Source organism: Hemicordylus capensis, chromosome 3 (genome assembly GCF_027244095.1).
Source record: "Hemicordylus capensis ecotype Gifberg chromosome 3, rHemCap1.1.pri, whole genome shotgun sequence".
Taxonomy (NCBI): domain Eukaryota; kingdom Metazoa; phylum Chordata; class Lepidosauria; order Squamata; family Cordylidae; genus Hemicordylus; species Hemicordylus capensis.
In genome coordinates, this window is record NC_069659.1 from 13,427,433 (window position 1) to 13,445,548 (window position 18,116).

General features: G+C 47.7%; 2 protein-coding genes across 4 annotated transcripts in view; one reads left to right on the forward strand and one right to left on the reverse strand.

Moving 5' to 3' along the window:
- DDIAS (DNA damage induced apoptosis suppressor) overlaps positions 1 to 18,116 on the forward strand; it is a 71,443-nt gene that overhangs the window by 42,502 nt on the left and 10,825 nt on the right. The gene's annotated exons all lie outside the window — the stretch shown is intronic.
- Positions 1 to 18,116, reverse strand: part of RAB30 (RAB30, member RAS oncogene family) — a 68,107-nt gene that overhangs the window by 18,573 nt on the left and 31,418 nt on the right. For both annotated transcript variants that reach the window (XM_053305869.1, XM_053305870.1), the window contains 2 exons: positions 4,145 to 4,243; positions 788 to 871 (listed from right to left, as the gene is read on the reverse strand). In XM_053305869.1, the coding sequence (XP_053161844.1) occupies positions 788 to 871; positions 4,145 to 4,243 (183 nt within the window). The remainder of the gene's footprint in view (positions 1 to 787; positions 872 to 4,144; positions 4,244 to 18,116) is intronic.

Sequence of the window (18,116 nt, forward strand, 5' to 3'; positions counted from 1 at the left end):
AGATTTTGTACACTTGCAGGATCCGAAGGGGTCTCAGGGGCTTCACAGAAGGAGGTGACAACATTACACATAATACAAGATGCACTTAGGGAGGAGAGCTAGTCTTGTGGTAGCAAGCATGACCTGTCCCCTTAGCTAAGCAGGGTCCACCTTGGTTGCATATGGATGGGAGACTAGAAGTGTGAGCACTGGAAGATATTCCCCTCAGGGGATGGAGCCGCTCTGTGAAGAGCATCTAGGTTCCAAGTTCCCTCCCTGGCATCTCCAAGAGAGGGCTGAGAGAGATTCCTCCTGCCTGCAACCTTGGAGAAGCTGCTGCCAGTCTGTGAAGAAAATACTGAGCTAGATAGACCACTGGTCTGACTCAGTATATGGCAGCTTCCTAGATTCCTATTGCAAGCCAGTGTGGTGTAGTTATAGGACCCGGAAGGCTTTGGTTCAAAGCCAGGAACTTCACTGGGAGGTTAGGCCAGCTACTATTTCTTAGCCTAACCTACCTCACAGGAGTCATCAAGGTGAAATGGAAGGAAACCACCTGACACAAAGGTGGCAGCATCTCCCAAAGGCATCTGGTGGGCCACTGTGTGAAAAAGGATGCTGGACTAGATAGGCCTTGGGCGTGGTCCAGCAGCAAGGCTGTTCTTATGTGGCTTGAAAACTGAGTTGAGATGCACTGAATGTTTTCCTAATTTGTCAAAGATTTGGAACAGGGAGATCTGCAGTACATGTCTGACCTAACACACACCTGAACTCTGGATGGAACCACAACAGTCAAGCAGGGCCTTACCTTGACTTTTTCACCATTTATCTCCACCGTCTTAATCATAAAGTCAACCCCGATTGTGGCTCCTTGTCCTGGTGGGAAAAGACCCTTTGAAAAGGAAAAGAAAGTATTATTCAGAGAGCATTTCTGATACGAGAGGAGCCAACATCTGACATGTCATCCATCCCTGTAAGAGCTTTATAACTGCTGTTCCAACTTCCAGCTAGCTGGTCGTCTTAAATGTAAGACTGCGAGGGAGTGCCTCAAAACAGAATTAATGTGAAATATAAACAGGCACAGGCTTGGCATCAAACTGCTCAAGTTTTGGCACGTTATAGATTATATACAGAGGAGAGCTGGTCTTGTGAGAGCAAGCATGATTTGTCCCCTTAGCTAAGCAGGGTCTGCCCTGGTCGCATTGTCTGAGCATGGGAGCACTTTGTGAACACAAATGGGAGTATTGTAAGATATTCCCCTTAGGGGATGGAGCCCCTCTGGAAAGAGCATCTAGGTTCCAAGTTCCCTCCCTGGCAGCATCCCCAAGGTAGAGCTGAGAGAGATTCCTGCCTGCAGTCTTGGAGAAACTGCTGCCAGTCTGTGTAGGCAATACTGAGCTAGATGGACCAATGGTGACTCAGTATATGGCAGCTTCCTCTGTTCCTATGATGTTCCAGGAAAAAGCACTGAGCGATCTACTGCAACATAAAGGCTTCCTTAATTAGTGCAGTCAGAAGGTTACGAAGAAATGGGCCCATACCATGGCAAAAGACGAACAGACTCTCCCATGGCACTGACCTAGATCTCCCAGACCCAGGCCTGAAGCTCTTCCTTGGATTCAGCATTAATGCATGTCTCCGGTCTCTCTTTTCTGGAAGACTAGAACTGAATTTGTCCTGGATGTTCTGCAACAAGAGTATTCCCTTTAAGAGTCAAGGGAACCGCCAGATGTTTTCAGGCCCCTCCAATAGTTGGGTTTTTGTTTTTTGTTTTTGCATGAAAGGAGGGGCCTTTAGCCATCAAAGGAACATAAGAAACTGCCATATACCAAGTCAGGCCCTTCATCCATCTGGCTTAGTATTATCTACACAGACTGGCAGCGGCTTCTCCAAGCTGGCAGGCAGGAATCTCTCTCAGCCCTATCTTGGAGATGCTGCCAGGGAGGGAACTTGGAACCTTCTGTTCTTCCCAGAGCGGCCCCACCCCCTAAGGGGAATTATCCTACAGTGCATTCCAATGCAAAACAGGGTGGACCCTGCTTAGCTAAGGGGACAAGTCATGCTTGCTACCACAAGGCCAGCTCTCTTCCCTAAGGAGTGCAGCTCAGGGACTGGTGGGTGAAGCCATGCACAAAGTGTGCCACGGATGGGCGGCCCTTCCATGAGGCGATCACCTCAGGCAGCAGATAATTGGGGTGCCAGCAAGGTGACAAGATGCTCCTCCTGCTTTTTTTTTTTTAAAAAAAAGACATTTGGCACCCTCCCTCGGGTGCACAGGGGCCTTGAGCCGCCACTGGCTCCAGAGTCCTCAGAAGCATGCCCTTGCTTGGGATGGGGCCTGGCTTGTTCAGAAGCATGCATCCCAATCCCAGCCTGCTTAAGCCCTATACAAGCTTTGTATTACAAAGTGAGAGATGCTCAAAGTGAGTGATGCTGTGTTACACTGGTGGCAGTTGGCTCCTGAATGGCACCCAGCTCTCAGCCAGGTCCCCACACTGCCAGCATAGCATAGTGGTTAGAGTGTTGGACTAGGACCAGAAAGACCCGAGTTCAAATCCGCATTCAACCACGAAACTCACTGGGTGACTCTGAGCCAGTCATGTGTCTCTCAGCCTAACCTACCTCACAGGGTTGTTGTGAGGATAAACATAACCTCTGAGCCTCTCAGAGGAAAAAGCGGGATATAAATGTAAAAATTAAAAAAAAAACACCTCTAACTTCAACCGTTTCTCCCAAAAAAAGATTCCAAGTGGACTAATGCCCGCAGAGCACCAGCTGAAGATCCAGCCCTCTCTCTTGGGGGCTACTCTGAGTTGCTTAAAAGCCATTTAGCAAAAGCACATCCTGCAACACGATGAAACGCAAGCACATCTGACTTGCCCTCCTAGGCTACAGACTTTGGACTTCATTCCTGGCCCTCCCTCAAACCATTCTTCCCCAGCTAGGTCAGAGAAACCACTTCCCAGCAAGAAAGACAATGCATTGTTCTGTTTCTCCCAGGCAATGCAGGACCAGAAAGTACAGATTTTATTTGGCACTGAGAAGAAGTCCAGCCGAGCCAGCAAAACCGCCATCTGGAAGTTATCAGTCGGCAGGAGCCCAAGAAGTGTCCGATTTGTTTTTTAAATGTGTGAGTTTTGCCTCTCCCTACACAGAAAGGCTTTTAAAAATCAAGACAGATTTGTGTACCCTACAATGAAGTACAAGCCACCTAGAAATGTCAGCCAGAAGCCACTGACTCATAGGGAACTGGGAGGCGGGGGGGCAAGGATACTTCCAGCAAAACCCAAGGCTGGCACAGTGAAAACAGAGCAAGCATCAGCAGCCTCTCTGCGACTTCTGCTCCACAACTCCCTTGTGTGTATGTTATTTTGGACCGATCCCTCTTGCCAAGCACGAGAGGACCAAGGAGTGGCAAAAGTGAATGCAGTTTGGAAACGTGATTTTCCTGGGGAGGGGGAGCTGACTTGGCCCATGACGACGTGCCCAGTCAGGGAAGGAGAGTGGAATGTACTATTTCCCACGTCTGATCCTTTAAACGTTTTCTTGGGGGAATGGGGGGAGTGCTGGCAATTTAAAACTGCCAAGGAACATTCAGTGGATTACACAAAATCAAAGAATTACATAAAGACTTAGGTCAAGCTTTCTATCCAGGAGTGAAACCAATTCAACACTGTCCCCTGTCCTTGGAATCTCTTTTTTCCAGCGAAGGGGAGCGGGCAAGGGAGACATCTACTGATGTTCTTTTTCTACTGTGTACATATTGCCTGCTCCAATATGCAGTGGCTACAGAGATGGGGTAGGCTCAGATAAACCGCCCAGGTGGGGACACCATCCCTTCACACCATTTGTGACACATCAACTTGCCAGTACAAGGTGATACCTTCTCAGCCCACTTCAAAGGAATTCCAGGAGATTTCACCATTTGGCCCTCTCCCTATGTGGCAGTGCTTTCATAGAAAACTAAAGCCATTTGGTGGCTTGACACCCTATAGAGTCTTCATATTTAAATAGCAGACCCAGTTTCCTCTGGGCCCTAGCTCCCTCCATTTATAAAGCATGCTGCATAATATGGCGCTAGGGCATACACATCACGCCCTGTGCAGCTTGTCATTCACCAGGAGCATCCGAGGCTCAGAGCTGCACAGGCAGAAGGCCGCCTTACCTGAGTGAAGCGTCGGACTAAGCAGGTCTTCCCCACGCCAGCGTTCCCAATTAAAACTATTTTGAAGAGAAAGTCATAATCTTCCATACTCATTGACAGCTGCAAGGAAAGGTCAAGAGAGAGAAGACTCAGTCAGTCTTTCAAATAAACCGAAAGCGTGTTTGTCCCGGGAACTTCAGTCAGCTGGGTAAAGGAGCAGCAGCTTGTGGATTACAGCCTTGAGAACCCTCCAGCATTACAGAATCAGAAGCAAATACTAAGGAGACACGTTGGGAGTCCTGGCGACTTATTGCACTGCGGATGGACTTTGTTCCTCCAGGTATTCAGGACAAAGGTCACTGCAGCTTTGGCAACTAGTCACAAGGTAAGCCAAATAGCACTCTGAAGTCATAGTAGCACAGGACGATACGGAGTTCCCTTATTCCGATCCAGATATAGGCACACCAGTTCATTGCCACCTTCCACAACTGGCTATGGCTCTCCAAGGAGAGCTAGTCTTGTGGTAGCAAACATGACTTGTCCCCTTGGCTAAGCAGGGTCCGCCCTGGTTGCATATGAATACATGTGTGAGCACTGTAAGATATTCCCCTCAGGGGATGGGGCCATTCTGAGAAGAGCATCTGCCTGCTTGCATTCAGAAGAGTCAAAGTTCGCTCCCTGGCGTCTCCAAAATAGGGCTGAGAAAGACCCCTGCCTGAAAACTTTGAGAAGCCACTGCCAGTCTGTGTAGACAATACTGTGCTAGATGGACCAAGGGTCTGACTCAGTATATGGCAGCTTCCTATGTTCACAAGGTCCTTCCCAAGCTGGGTGCCAGGGATCCTTTTAACTAGAGATGCCTGCCAAGGAGGATGAAGACTCTCATGAAGGCTTACACTAAGGACCAACCACATTTACAGAGCAAAGGCCTCTGGCTCAGTGGCAGGGCAAATGCTTGCCATGCAGAAGGCTCCAGACCGGATCCCTGGCAACTCCCCAGTTAAAAACCACACAGATAGCTAGGTTGGTAATAACCAAGATACCAGAGAGCTGTTGCCAGTCACAGCAGTCAATGCTGCCCCAGAGGGACCCATGGCAATGAGGCGGCTTCCTATGTTCAGCATTCACCTTAAGACTACAGGTCAGCCATCACTGGGCTGGTGACTCACACGAAGACGTCACTTGACAACTCACACCTCCACGTGGAGGTTAGAGGCACAGTTGTATGGAGAGAGTCACGGCAGCTTTGGAATCTAATAGGTTTCTGCAATCTAACATGTTTCTTTTTAGATTGTGAGCCCTTTGGGGACAGGGACCCATCTTTCTTATTTATTTATTGCTTGCTTGCTTGCTTGCTATTTCTCTATGTAAACCGCTTTGGAAACATTTGTTGAAAAGCGGTATATAAATATTTTTTGTCGTTGAGAGAATTAGCCTTTGCCACCTCGCCTGGTTCGGAGGAAACAGCAGTCATACCAACAGGACAACATTCTTACAGATTTGTAAAGCTGGAGGGGACCTTCGCAGGGATCTTGCCTCTCAATGCAGGCAACCCAGAGCTAGAACGTCCCCAGTGGATAGCTGCCATGCCTCTGCTTGAAGACCTATCAGCTTAAAGGTTCCATTTGCAGCATTGTGAAGATTCTCCTAATGTTCACCAAAATCTACCATCCTGTAACTTCAGCTCATTAGATCTAGGCCTGCCCTCTGAGGCAGCAGAGAACAAGCCTTTGCCCTCTTCTCTGCAATATGGAGGAGAGGTCTATCATGGAGGAGAAGTCTATCAATGGCTACTCATCTGGTGGCTACAGGCCACCTCCAGCCTCAGAGGCAGGATGCCTCTGAATACCAGTTGCAAGGGAGCAACAGCAGGAGAGAGGGCATGCCCTCACCTCTTGCCAGTGGGCTTCCCAGAGGCATCTGGTGAGCCACTGTGTGAAAGAGGAGACTGGACTAGATGGGCCTTGGGCCTGATCCAGCAGGGCTGTTCTTAGCCCTTCAGGTATCAGAAAAGCGCGGTCACACCCTCCCTCAGTCTTCTATTCTCCAGGCTAACACATCCAGTTCTTTCAACCTTTTCCTCCTTCCTCTTGGCAATGATCCTGAACGAGAGCATTTGGCACATGTTGAGCTGAGTGTCCACTGCCCACTACTTTGCCTGAAACATAAAACCTTAGAAAACCGCAGACAGTAGCTCCTGGATTTTGTTCAATGTTTCATTCTTAATTGTACTCAAACCACGAAGTGGTTTGGAATAAGCCCGTTGGTCTCCCTCTTCAAAACACCGGGAGGAGATTCAATATCTAGATGGCAGCAACTCCAAGGTGCTCACGTCGGTCATGCATCAGAATTTATTCATTTGTTTAAAATATTTTTACCCCGCCCCTCCAGTATACCCTGCTCGGGACGGCTCACGTCAGCAACAAAAAAAATACAATGTAAAGTAAAAGATTAATAATGTTAAACAAGTTAAAAGACCAAGCTAAAGCCATGTTTAAAATTACAAATTTTAAAATATTTTAAAATTAAAAGTTAATAGAAAGCTAAAAGCTGAGAACTAAAAAAACCTACCAGATATAAGCAATAGATAGATCTTTAAAAGATGTGTTTCTAATTGTTGGGTTTTTTAAAAGACTGAGGGAGGAAGCATGGCAAAGCTCTTTAGGGAGTGCGTTCCAAAGCCAAGGGGCCACAACCAAAAAGCCCTGTTTCTAGTCCCCGAAAACTGGATCTCTGTTAGTGGTGGGGCCATGAGCAGGGTCTGAGATGCTGAGCGGAGGGCCCTGGCAGGTTCATATGGGTAAATGCCGTCCGACAAGTACCTTGGCCCCAAGCCGTGTAGAGCTTTAAAGGTCAAGACCAGCACCTTGAATCTAGCCCAGAAGCAGACTGGTAATGAAGCTGCCACAGGATAGGTGTAACACTCATGAAGCGACTTGCACCCATGAGCATCCTTGCCGAAGCATTCTGGACCAGCGGAAGCTTCCGAACCATCTCCAAGGGCAGCCCCACGTAGAGCGCATTGCAGCAGTCCAATCTGGGCGTCACCAAAGCATGAGTGACTGAGGTCAGGTCTGACTTCTCCAAGTAGGGTTGCAGCTGGCATACCAACCATAAGTGGTAAAAAGCACCTCTGCACACCGCCGCCACCTGTGCCTCCCCAGCAGCATCGGGTCCAGAAGCACCCCCAAGCTACAGACTTCGTCTTTCAGAGGGAGTGTGACCCCATCCAAGACCAGATTTTCCTTGCTACTCAGATGATCAGTTTTACCAACTCAGAGCACTTCCATCTTATCTGGATAGAAGTTTCAGCTTGTTCGCTGGAATCCAGTGAAAGCTGAACCCAGGAAAAGCCAGCATGGCATACTGGTTAGTGCTGGGCTGGAATAGAGAGACCTGGGTTTTAATTGCCATTTAAGCCTGGACTAGGGAGACCTTAGTCTAGCCACCTTCTCTCAGCCTAACTTAACTTGCAGAATTGTTGCAAGGATAAGGAGGGGGTAGCCCCATCTGGGAACATCGGAAGCTGCCTCATACTGAGTCAGAACCTTGGTCCTTCTAGCTCCAGGGAGATGCTGCCAGGGATCAAACCTGGGATCTCCTGCCTGGGAAGCAGAGGCTTTACCACTGCGCTACAGCCCTATCCTCTAAGAGGAAGCTCTTGCAGCAGACAGTGCTCACACGTAGTTACCCATCCAAATGCAAACGAAGGTGAACCCTGCTTAGCAAAGGGGACAATTCATGCTCACTAACCCCAAGACTGGCTCTCCACCAGTCTTTGAAAAAGATTCCAGAGGTTCCCATATTAAATCGTATTTATGAAGTGGATGTGTATTTATAAATTTATAAAATAACAAGAAAGTGAAAAAACATAATACAGAAAATTAAACTTACACAATGACTACAATATAGAAAAGGCTACATTTACCATGTCCTGATCTATCACTGAGGTACATCCCCATTAAAACCAGTTAACAATTAAAATCAAAACTATAAAAACAGAATAAAACCAATTTAAACATTCAAACAGCTAAAAACCCTGGAAAACCAAGGCAACCATTTAGAACAGTTTACAGTAGTTTAAAAGCCCTGGAAGGTCAGGCCAATCAGATAGGTTTTAAGGGCTCTCTTGAAAGACAGTAATGGACTCAGATTACCAATTTCTGCCGGAAGTGCATTCCATAGTCCAGGAGCGGCTACAGAGAAGGCCTGCCTCTGAGTCGCCACCAGACGAACCGGTGGAAACTGGAGACAGACCTCCTCAGATGACCTTAACGTGTGGTGGGAATCTTGCAGAAGAAGGTGCTCTCTAAGATAACTCGGATATGTATGTTCAGGCATTAATATCGCCATCCTCATCTATATCCCCATATGCAACCCTGAACTCCTTGGAGAAAGAGTGGGATATAAACGTGAGAAATAATTCCCTAAGTAAACTAGGTATGGTGTGAAGAAGTCCTTCATTTTGTCTGTCCAGAATCTACTACCAATCACTTTCAATGGAGTTCTAGAGTTATGAGAGAGCTTCCCCTCTATTAAAAAGAGGTAGAGAGGAGAGCTGGTCTTGTGGTAGCAAGTATGACTTGTCCCCATAGCTAACCAGGGTCTACCCTGGTTGCATATGAATGGGAGACTTGATGTGTGAGCACTGCAAGATTATCTCCTCAGGGGACGAAGCCGCTCTGGGAAGAGCAGAAGGTTCCAAGTTCCCTCCCTGGCTTCTCCAAGATAGGGCTGAGAGAGATTCCTGCCTGCAACCTTGGAGAAGCCGCTGCCAGTCTGTGAAGACAATACTGAGCTAGATAGACCAATGGTCTGACTCAGTATATGGCAGCTTCCTATGTTCCTAAAAAGCCTCCAGAGTATTAGCACTTCCCCCACAAGAAAGGTACTCCAACCCTTGATCATTTTGGTTCCCCTTTTCCAGCTCTGCAAGAATCCTTTTTAACTAGGACAACCAGAACTATACACAATATTCCAGATGCAACCACGTTACAGACTTAAAGGCACTAAAATACTGGCAGTTTTATTATCCATCTCTTTAATTCATAAAACGAAATCTGCCATTTTCACTCTGCCAATATGTATATACATGAAGCGGGGGGTGCCCCAATATACATAGTTTCCCACTTCCTTACATTGAACCTCATTTGCTATTTTGTTGCTTGTTCACTCAGTTTGGAGAGACTCTTCAGGAGTTCTTTCAACTCTGCTTGGGTTATCACCATCCTGAACAACTGAGTGCCAGCCACAAACCTGAATATTCCAGATAATTCACACACAGAGACAACAGAATGGGAGATACATGGTGAGAAATCAGCTGTTTTCATGGCCAAGGTGGGCAATGTTCCTAATTTTGGAAGGAGAAGAAAGAGTCTTGCCATCTGAAGACAAATGGCACAACCCAGACACATGTATGCCCAGAGCAATCCCAATGTGGTTTACTCTCTACTAGGAGTGCATTGGACTGCAGCCTAATTCAGGGGATATAGCATAAACTTTCGAAGCCTGAGCAGAGATACCACAGAAGCTTATATCAACACCAGTAAACAAGATTCAATCACTAGGGATGGTGAAATGCAAGGATTTAGATTGGCTGTGACAACAGCGATTCCATAGATGAGTTAATCAATTGCAGTAAACAAGATACAATCAGTTCAGGGCTAGATAAGCCCAGAGGTGCAGACAGAGCCAGGTAAATCCCTACCATTGCAAACCCACTGCTTTAATTTACACAACATCACAGCAGAGATCAGTACAGTTTGTCTTGACTTGATCTAAACAGAAATGCAGAAGGTTCTATGTCCAGCTAGGGCTAGGAAAGATACCTGTCCTCCACCAGTCAGTGTAGACAGTACTGGATAGACCAATGGTCTGACTACCTACAAGACCAGTTCTTACATTTTGATTCTTAGTTAATTTCTGAAGAACCCAAGACACATTTAAAAGACTATGGAGGAGCTTTTCTAAACCAGATACTGGGTATTTCCTCTTCTACATGTTAATCTTGGGAAACGAGGACACTAAGAAGAATGGTCCCTATAATCAGGCCATGTGGCCCTTCTCCTTTCAACCCACCTGAAGAAACAAAGGCAAATTCGGCATGACAAGTTAAAAGAAACTCAAAGGAGACAGATGCTGCAAAAGGCTTGTTGTGGGTTACCAAGCCTCAGGAGACACCTGTGCAGATACTTCAGGTTGTAGCAGCTTGAAGACTGATCTCTAGCACTGGATAATGACTGTTTGGTATACTTGTGAAATGTTTGGTATACGTATGGAATGTAAAAGTATTAAAATTAGAAACTTTTAAATACTAATATTAGTATTAGTATTTTTAAAAGTATTTTAATAAGTATTTAAAATCCTAATTAAATACTTAATAATTATTATTATTATTTTAGGGAAACCTTAACTGCAAGCTAAGCTTTACAGAGTTCATTTTGTGTCTTTAAAACAGAAAAGTTTAAAAATGATATACAATTAAGTATTGCCTATACAGGTCGAGTATCCCTTATCTAGACATCCAAAATCCGGAAAGGTCCAAAATCCGGACACCAAGGTGGGAAAAAACAAACACAAAAAACGCCTCAGCTCACTTTAAAAATGCGGTCAAGCCGCCTTCCTCAGGGCCAGGGCCGTCCCGCCACCTCCCTCAGGGCCGGGCCGTCGTGCCGCTGCCCGCCCACCCACCCGCCGCCTCTAGAGTCCTCCACTCGCCTCTTCAGCTGTCCACCTCTTTGCCGCCACCATTGTTTTTCACCCCCTGCCTCCATTGTTTTTCCCGCTGGAACTCTCACGCACTCTCGCGAGAGTCCTTCCTCACTATACTGTCAATGGACGATTCCAAAATCCGGAAAAGTCCAAAATCTGGAACTTGTCTGGTCCCAAGCAGTCCGGATAAGCAATACTCGACCTGTATTCCCATTTTCTCCCAAACGGAAATATATTCCCCATAATTGACATATACACAAAACCTATAGGGATGGGCCGCAGCCGAGTGGTAGAGCATCTGCTTTGCCTGCAGAAGGTCCCAGGTTCGATCCCTGACAGTATCTCCAGGTAGGGCTGGGCAAGGCTGCTTCCTGCCTGCAACCTTGAAGAGCCACTGCCAGTCAGTGTAGACAACAGTGAGCTAGATGGACCAGTGGTCTGACAGCTTCCTATCTTTCCATTATCCTCCCCTGCACCAAAATCAATCACCATCGTTGTCATCATCAGAAAAACACTCCCACTCTCAGCCCCCAGAGCCTCAACGTTTTTGAAAATTTAAGATATCTATACACCCCTTTGGAGGCCTTCAGCAGAAAAGCAGCTCAAAAATAAAAATAAGACGTCTTCCCCCCCCCCCACCAGTCAAATTCACAGCTGTTGATGTTTCCCAAGTAGTCTCCATGTGAGGCCTGAACAACTGTGATACACAGAAATGAATGCAGCTCTTCAAGCCACATACAGCCCACAAGGGGCTCCATAAACCTCCCGTTTTTACTGCCTGCAAAAACAAGAGGGCGGGGGAGAGAATCAGGGTCAACTCGCCAGCACCACACACTAAGGTGACATTTTCTCTGAGCTACGCACCAAGCTTCCAAAACCTTCATCCTAGTTCTAACTCACTAGATTTGTTTTCCGTGCCCCCCCTCTCCGACAACCTCTGTGGGCCCTCCTCTTCCTCCCCTTGGAAGGAAGGCAGGCCCAGTCACAGGATGCTCTTTCCTGCACCCACAACCTGCTGGACTAGCCACAACAACATTGGAACATAGGAAGCTGCCTTATACTGAGTCAGACCTTTGGTCCACCTAGCTCAGTGTGGTCTACACTGACTGGCAGCAGGTAGCAGTCTCTCCTACCTGGCGATGCTGCCAGGGAGGGAGCCAGGGACCTTCTGTATGCAAAGCAGAGACTACCACTGAGCTACAGCCCCATCCCCTAAGGAGAAGATCTTACAGCAAACAGCACTCACATGTAGTCTCACCCATCCATGGGGGGAGGACCAGCTTTTCTCCCATGCAGCAGCCTTGTGCATAGCTGGGCCATGTTTCCTCAGCTGCTGCTAGACCTCATGGCAACAGAGGAGGAGGAGGAGGAACCTCTATTCCTGTCCAAAGCAGAGACAAGGAAAAGCTATGCCAAGCATGTGGGCGGCCCTTCCATGTGGCAGGGTGAGGCAGTTGCCTCAGGGGCCCAAAGAGTGGAGGATGGAAAGACCTGGTCCTCTGCCACCACAGACACAGCCTACAGCAGTAACCATCTTATTTATTCTTTTTCTATGTAAACCGCTTTGGAAACTTTGTTGAAAAGTGGTAGATAAACCGGAGGAGGAGAATTGGTCCACGGGCCACTGGTGGTCCACAAGAGTATTGCAGGTGGTTCATGGGGTGGGGGGAGGGGGGGAAAGATACAATCACCCCTCACCAACCACAAGGGTTCTGTTCCGGGGAAACTTCATGGTTGGTGAATCCACAGCAAATGGGGGTTAGAGGAATCGCAGTAGCTAAGAGACAGAAAAATACAGTGAAAAATGGTGGGGGAGAATACCCCCCAAATCACCAGGAATCAGTATGAGGAGTGAAGGGGACCCCTGAAAATGACTCCCAACCCTCCAAAATGACCCCAGCCCCCCAAAAAAATCATGGAAACCCCTCCCACTGGAAAAAAAATCTCACCAAACCATGGATACTCAGGTCACAGTTGGCAAGAATTGCCACTATTTCCCAGCCATGGATACTCAAAACTGCGATTGGGAAACCCGCGGTTGGCGAGAGACGACTGTACAATGTAATCATAGCCAACATCAGCTTTCTCAATAAGCAAGTGTTCGCACTGGTAGGCCGACTGCAGGAAAATGTACTGTGATGAGTGCAACTTGTTTGTGATGGAGCATAGTAAACTATTTGGAATAGCTTCACTTTTATTGAAAATATAAAATATACTTATTCTGTTTTATCTGTCTATCTATCTATCTATCTATCTATCTATCTATCAAATTGGTACACCACCCCAGACTTTCGTCTCTGGGCAGTTAACAATAACATAAAACAAGTTAAAAACATTTACAGAAACTTAAAACAATTTAACAATTTAAAAATAAACCAAAGATTAAAACCTAAAACATTTAGGAAGCTGAGAAAACTTGGGTGAAAAGATGGGTTTTCAGGTGTTTTTTGAAAATTGCCAGAGATGGGGAGGATCTATCTCAGTAGGGAGCGCACTCCACAATCTGGGGGCAGCAACCGAGAAGGCCCGTCTCTGTGTAGTCACCAAACGAGTTGGCAGTAACTGGAGATAGACCTCCTCAGATGACCTCAATGGATGGTGGGAGTCGAACCAACCCCCCCACCGGGTTCCGTCCAGACCAGCAATGAACCACCTCCCCGGCCGGTTCACGAATTTTTTTAAAAGAAAATTAAAATAAATTGTATTACCTTCTGCCCTTTCGGGGGGCTTCCTATAGGCCATGGGGGGGGGCTTTCCCTTGCCCCCCGCCGGCCTCTAAAATCACAATCGCGGCCCACCTCATTACTATTTTTTTGCCCATTTAGACCATAAATCAGTGCGGTGGCCATTTTGGAGGCTGCCGCACATGCGCAAATGGCATTTGTGAGGCCTGATATGGCCCAGGGCCTTGCAGAGACCATTTATGCATGCACTACAGCCATTTGGTTTTCGGTGGCCTTTAAAAAAAAAAAAATCTAAAATGGCCACTGTGCATGCGTAAATGGTCTCTGCAAAGCCCTGGGCCACGCCAGGCCTTGCAGAGGTCATCCGTGAATGCGCAGCAGCCTCCAAAATGGCCACCGCACTGGTTTATGGAGGCCTGAACGGGCCAAAAAATTAATAATGTGACAGGCTGCAGCAGTGATTTTAGAGGCCAGCAGGGGGCAGGGGAATGTACATGGACCCCCGCGGCCTGTAGGAAGCCCCCCCCCCCCGGAGCAGGAGATAATACAATTTATTTTTAAAATTTTTTTAAAGGAAACGCCCCCCCACACACACACACGCACACAGGGACCCCCGGTGGGGGGAGCAGTTCGAAGGCTGCAGGACCAAATTGGCCCGGTCAAGTTCAAGTCTGGTCCGGACTCGAACCGAACCAGACCAGCCGGATCCATGCACAACCCTAAACCTACACAGAAAGTACATAAATAAGGTAGCCCTCTGACCTCAAGTGGCTCAGTCTATAAAAGAAACATAAGGCAGATACCACCAGCAGCCACTGGAGGGATGCTGTGCTGGGGCTGGATAGGGCCAGTTGCTTTCCCCCTGCTAAATATAAGAGAATCACCACTTTTAAAAGGTGCCTCTTTGCTCAGTTAGTGCTTGTGTGCTGTTACTGCCGCCTTAGCAGCATGGCCAGATAAGGCTGACCACCCACCTGCCCTTTTCCTCAGGCAGCAAAATATCTTGGACCATCCCTGGCCAAGGAAAAATATTAGGAAGAGAAGAAGAAAAAATACAATTTTCCCAGCTGGAGTGCCTATTGGAAGCTGAAGGGAAAACAAAGCCAAATACTTTCTGAAGGGGGGAGAGGGCGATTAAGACTGACATGCTGCTCCCTGGAGCCTAAATATTTATTTGAACTTTTTCAGTTGCAGCAGATGCCTTGATTGCTTCTGGAATGCAAGCTGAGGGTTGCAAAACCATCCACAACTGGCCAGCAGGACCAGGCCCTCCCAGAGATTTTCTAGAGCCCCAGGGCAAAACCAGCAACCCCAAAGCCAAGTGACCCAGGGACAACATTACCTCTTATTGTGTAAGGAACCACAAGGCTAGCTTTGAGCAACAAACACATTTTGCATCACTTCAGACAACGTGGTGCGTGTGCACATGCAACCAAAACCACCCAATTACGATTTCTCTCTAGGAATGTCTGGATGAGACCAGACATTAGAGGCACACCAGGTAAAGCACACTAATTCTATTAGCGATGTTTTGTACATTTAGAAATAAAGATTCTGCGTGGAGCCAGCGTGGTGTAGTGGTTAGAGTGCTGGACTAGGACCGGGGAGACCCGAGTTCAAATCCCCATTCAGCCATGAGACTTGCTGGGTGACTCTGGGCCAGTCACGTCTTTCTCAGCCTAACCTACTTCACAGGCTGGACTAGCTGGATCAGATTTGGCCTGATCCAGCACAGCTCTTCTTATGTTTTTACCTTTCCAGTCATAAGAACTAGAAACTTATTATATGGGGGGGGGGGGAGAAGCGCACTGACTCAAATTCAATGTATGTATGATATCAAATTCTTTGTATGCAAACACACACACACACACACACACACACACACACACTACCGCATCAGAATGCTATTACGGACCCATTTTCTTCTGATTCTCTTGGTAAGGACAGGGGAGCAGATATTTGGCTTAGATTAGTTATTAAACTAAACTCCTGCCTGCCTCTACCTCCAGTTCTAATGGTGCCGCCCGAAAAAAAAACAACCAAAACCTTTCCCCAGCTATTTGGGCAGGCTTTCTCCAGGATCTTGTCTAGACAAAGAAATCGAGTGTCTTTTTTGCATCCTAGGCATGTACAGGGAATGAATCAAACGCTACGGCCCTGTCAGGCCGCAAGCCGTATAGAATATCCACCCAGAAAGAGCAACGCAGAGAGGAGGAGTTAAGAAAGCAGCCCAGGCACACAACGCTGTGGAGAAAAGCCAGGGAGTGCTCTCTCTGTCACGCACTCCAAGGCCAACTGCCTCTTCCAAAAGGAGAGGAGAGAGCAGAAATGTGGGGAGGAGAGATGGGAGGGGAGGGTTGCCCCAAATGGTATAATCTCACTGGAATGGACTGGATGTGGAATTCTAGCAGAAACTTCAGGCACATGATGTTTTCGGGCAAAGGGCAAGGTTTCTCGTGGCAAATTGTGGTTTTTTTCCCTTGTCATGCACAAATCAGACACAGCACAAGTTCAAGTTTTTCCCAGCTCTGCCTGCTGAAGGTCATACAGTTTGAAGGCCCGCTGTGCTTTAGAATCAGCTTTCCAATCTGCTGTTCCCCAGCTTGCCTCAGGCAAGTTGCTAAGCCTTGCCAACACCATCACTACCCTACGATGTGGGAAGAACACCACCAGTATACCTACAAGTTTGCTTGAGAAACGTGGGAAATCATGACAGGCAGCAGTGTTTAATTTAACAGAAAGGGTGATGTAGTCGTCGATTAAAATCGGGGTGCTTGACTTGGGGCTCTCAGATGCTGCTGGACTACAACTCCCACCATCCCCAGCCAAAATGGCCAAAGGGATGATGGGAGTTGTAGTCCAGCAACATCTAGGGAACCCAGCAGTGACATAGTGATAAAGGCAGCCCCTGGACGAGATCTGGAGTGACTTCCGTCACTGCCACCACCACCCACCACTTGCCCACTCCTCATCTGCCCAAGCCAAGGCTTTGCAGAGATCTTACTGCACTGATGTGAACCAGCACCATAACATTAATAGACCATGCCGTGGCTGGCCAAGGGAGGCAGGCTGGTAGTGGTGGTGATGAGGGCAGGTGACCAGATGGCCACTCAGGGGGCGGGGGCAGAAAAAGCAAGTGGGTGGTGGTGCCTAGTGGTGGTGGCAGCAGCAGCAGAAAAGGGTGCCTGGTATCCAGGCACCTGAAGAGGCAGCTCATGGGGTGTGCGGGAGCGGGTGGGAGCCTCTGGGAGCCCCCAGAATCAACACAGGAATCAGTATCTCAGGGACCTTCCTCCACTCCACACACACACACACGGCTGGACTCAAGGTTGAGAACCCCCAGATCGAAAACACCTTAGCCGACTAAAAGGTGTTTCCGATTAACCGTGCAGCAGATTTCAGTTTTAAAAACACACACATTATGTTTAAAGACAAGTACGTATTAAAGGGCGAGTGGCAAGGATTGCCTTAAGATAGGCATTCCCCTTCTTTGCACGAGAGAAGTGAGGAGGACACCTCTTCTAGGATGAAGCCTGCTGCAAATCGTGGGCATCGTCTATCAACAAAGAAAGCAGCATGCTTTTCTCTTTAGAACAATTGCATCAGACACACGTGTATGCAGATTTAATTGATCAGTCAACTATGAGGCAAAGGATTGCTTGAACCAGATGACAGTCCTCGAAGTTACCAAGATAGTGCACAGGAATTACTTTAAACATTCTGCAGCACTGTGCAAGAGCAGACAATTGCTTTTATTCTGCACGTCTTGAATGACTGGGGACAGATGGATAGCAAGATGCTGTTGCAGCTTCTAGAGCAAGGGTCCTCAACCTGGGTTCTCAGATATTGCCTGAACTACAGTTCCCATCATGAGAGGAGTTGTGGTTCAATATCTGGGAACCCAAGGTTGAGAACATAGGAACATAGGAAACTGCCATATACTGATTCAGACCACTGGTCTATCTAGCTCAGTATTGTCTTCACAGACTGGCAGCGGCTTCTCCCAGGTTGTAGGCAGGCATCTCTCTCAGCCCTATCTTGGAGAAGCCACCAGGGAGGGACTTGAAACCTTCTGCTCTTCCCAGAGCGGCTTCATCCCCTGAGGGGAATATCTTGCAGTGCTCACACATCAAGTCTCCCATTCAGATGCAACCAGGGCAGACCCTGCTTAGCTATGGGGACAAGCCATGCTTGCTACTACAAGACCAGCTCTCCTCTCCTCTGCTCTAAAGATCCTCAAAGACTCTTCCTGGTTCTCCCTGAGTTAATGGCATTTACAAGCCTCTTCCTCTCCCTCCCTCGAAAGAATTTTTGCCAGACCACTCCCCAGGTTGGCTTTTGCCAGGCCACAGACGCCTCGGAGGAGCCATTTCCTGAGGCAGCACAAAGCGGCAGGGAAGAATCCTTTGTAATCCCAGAAAGAAAAGAAGAAGAAGAAGAAGAAAAGAAAAAGAGGCTAACTATGGAGGGGGACAGTCAGGTGAAGACAGAAGCCACCCTGCTCTTTCCACGCAGGAGGAAGCGAAGCAAAACGAATGCAGTGCCTCGTTTGAAATTCCGTGACCAGCAGATCAAGCGTGCTAGTGGACTCTGCTCTG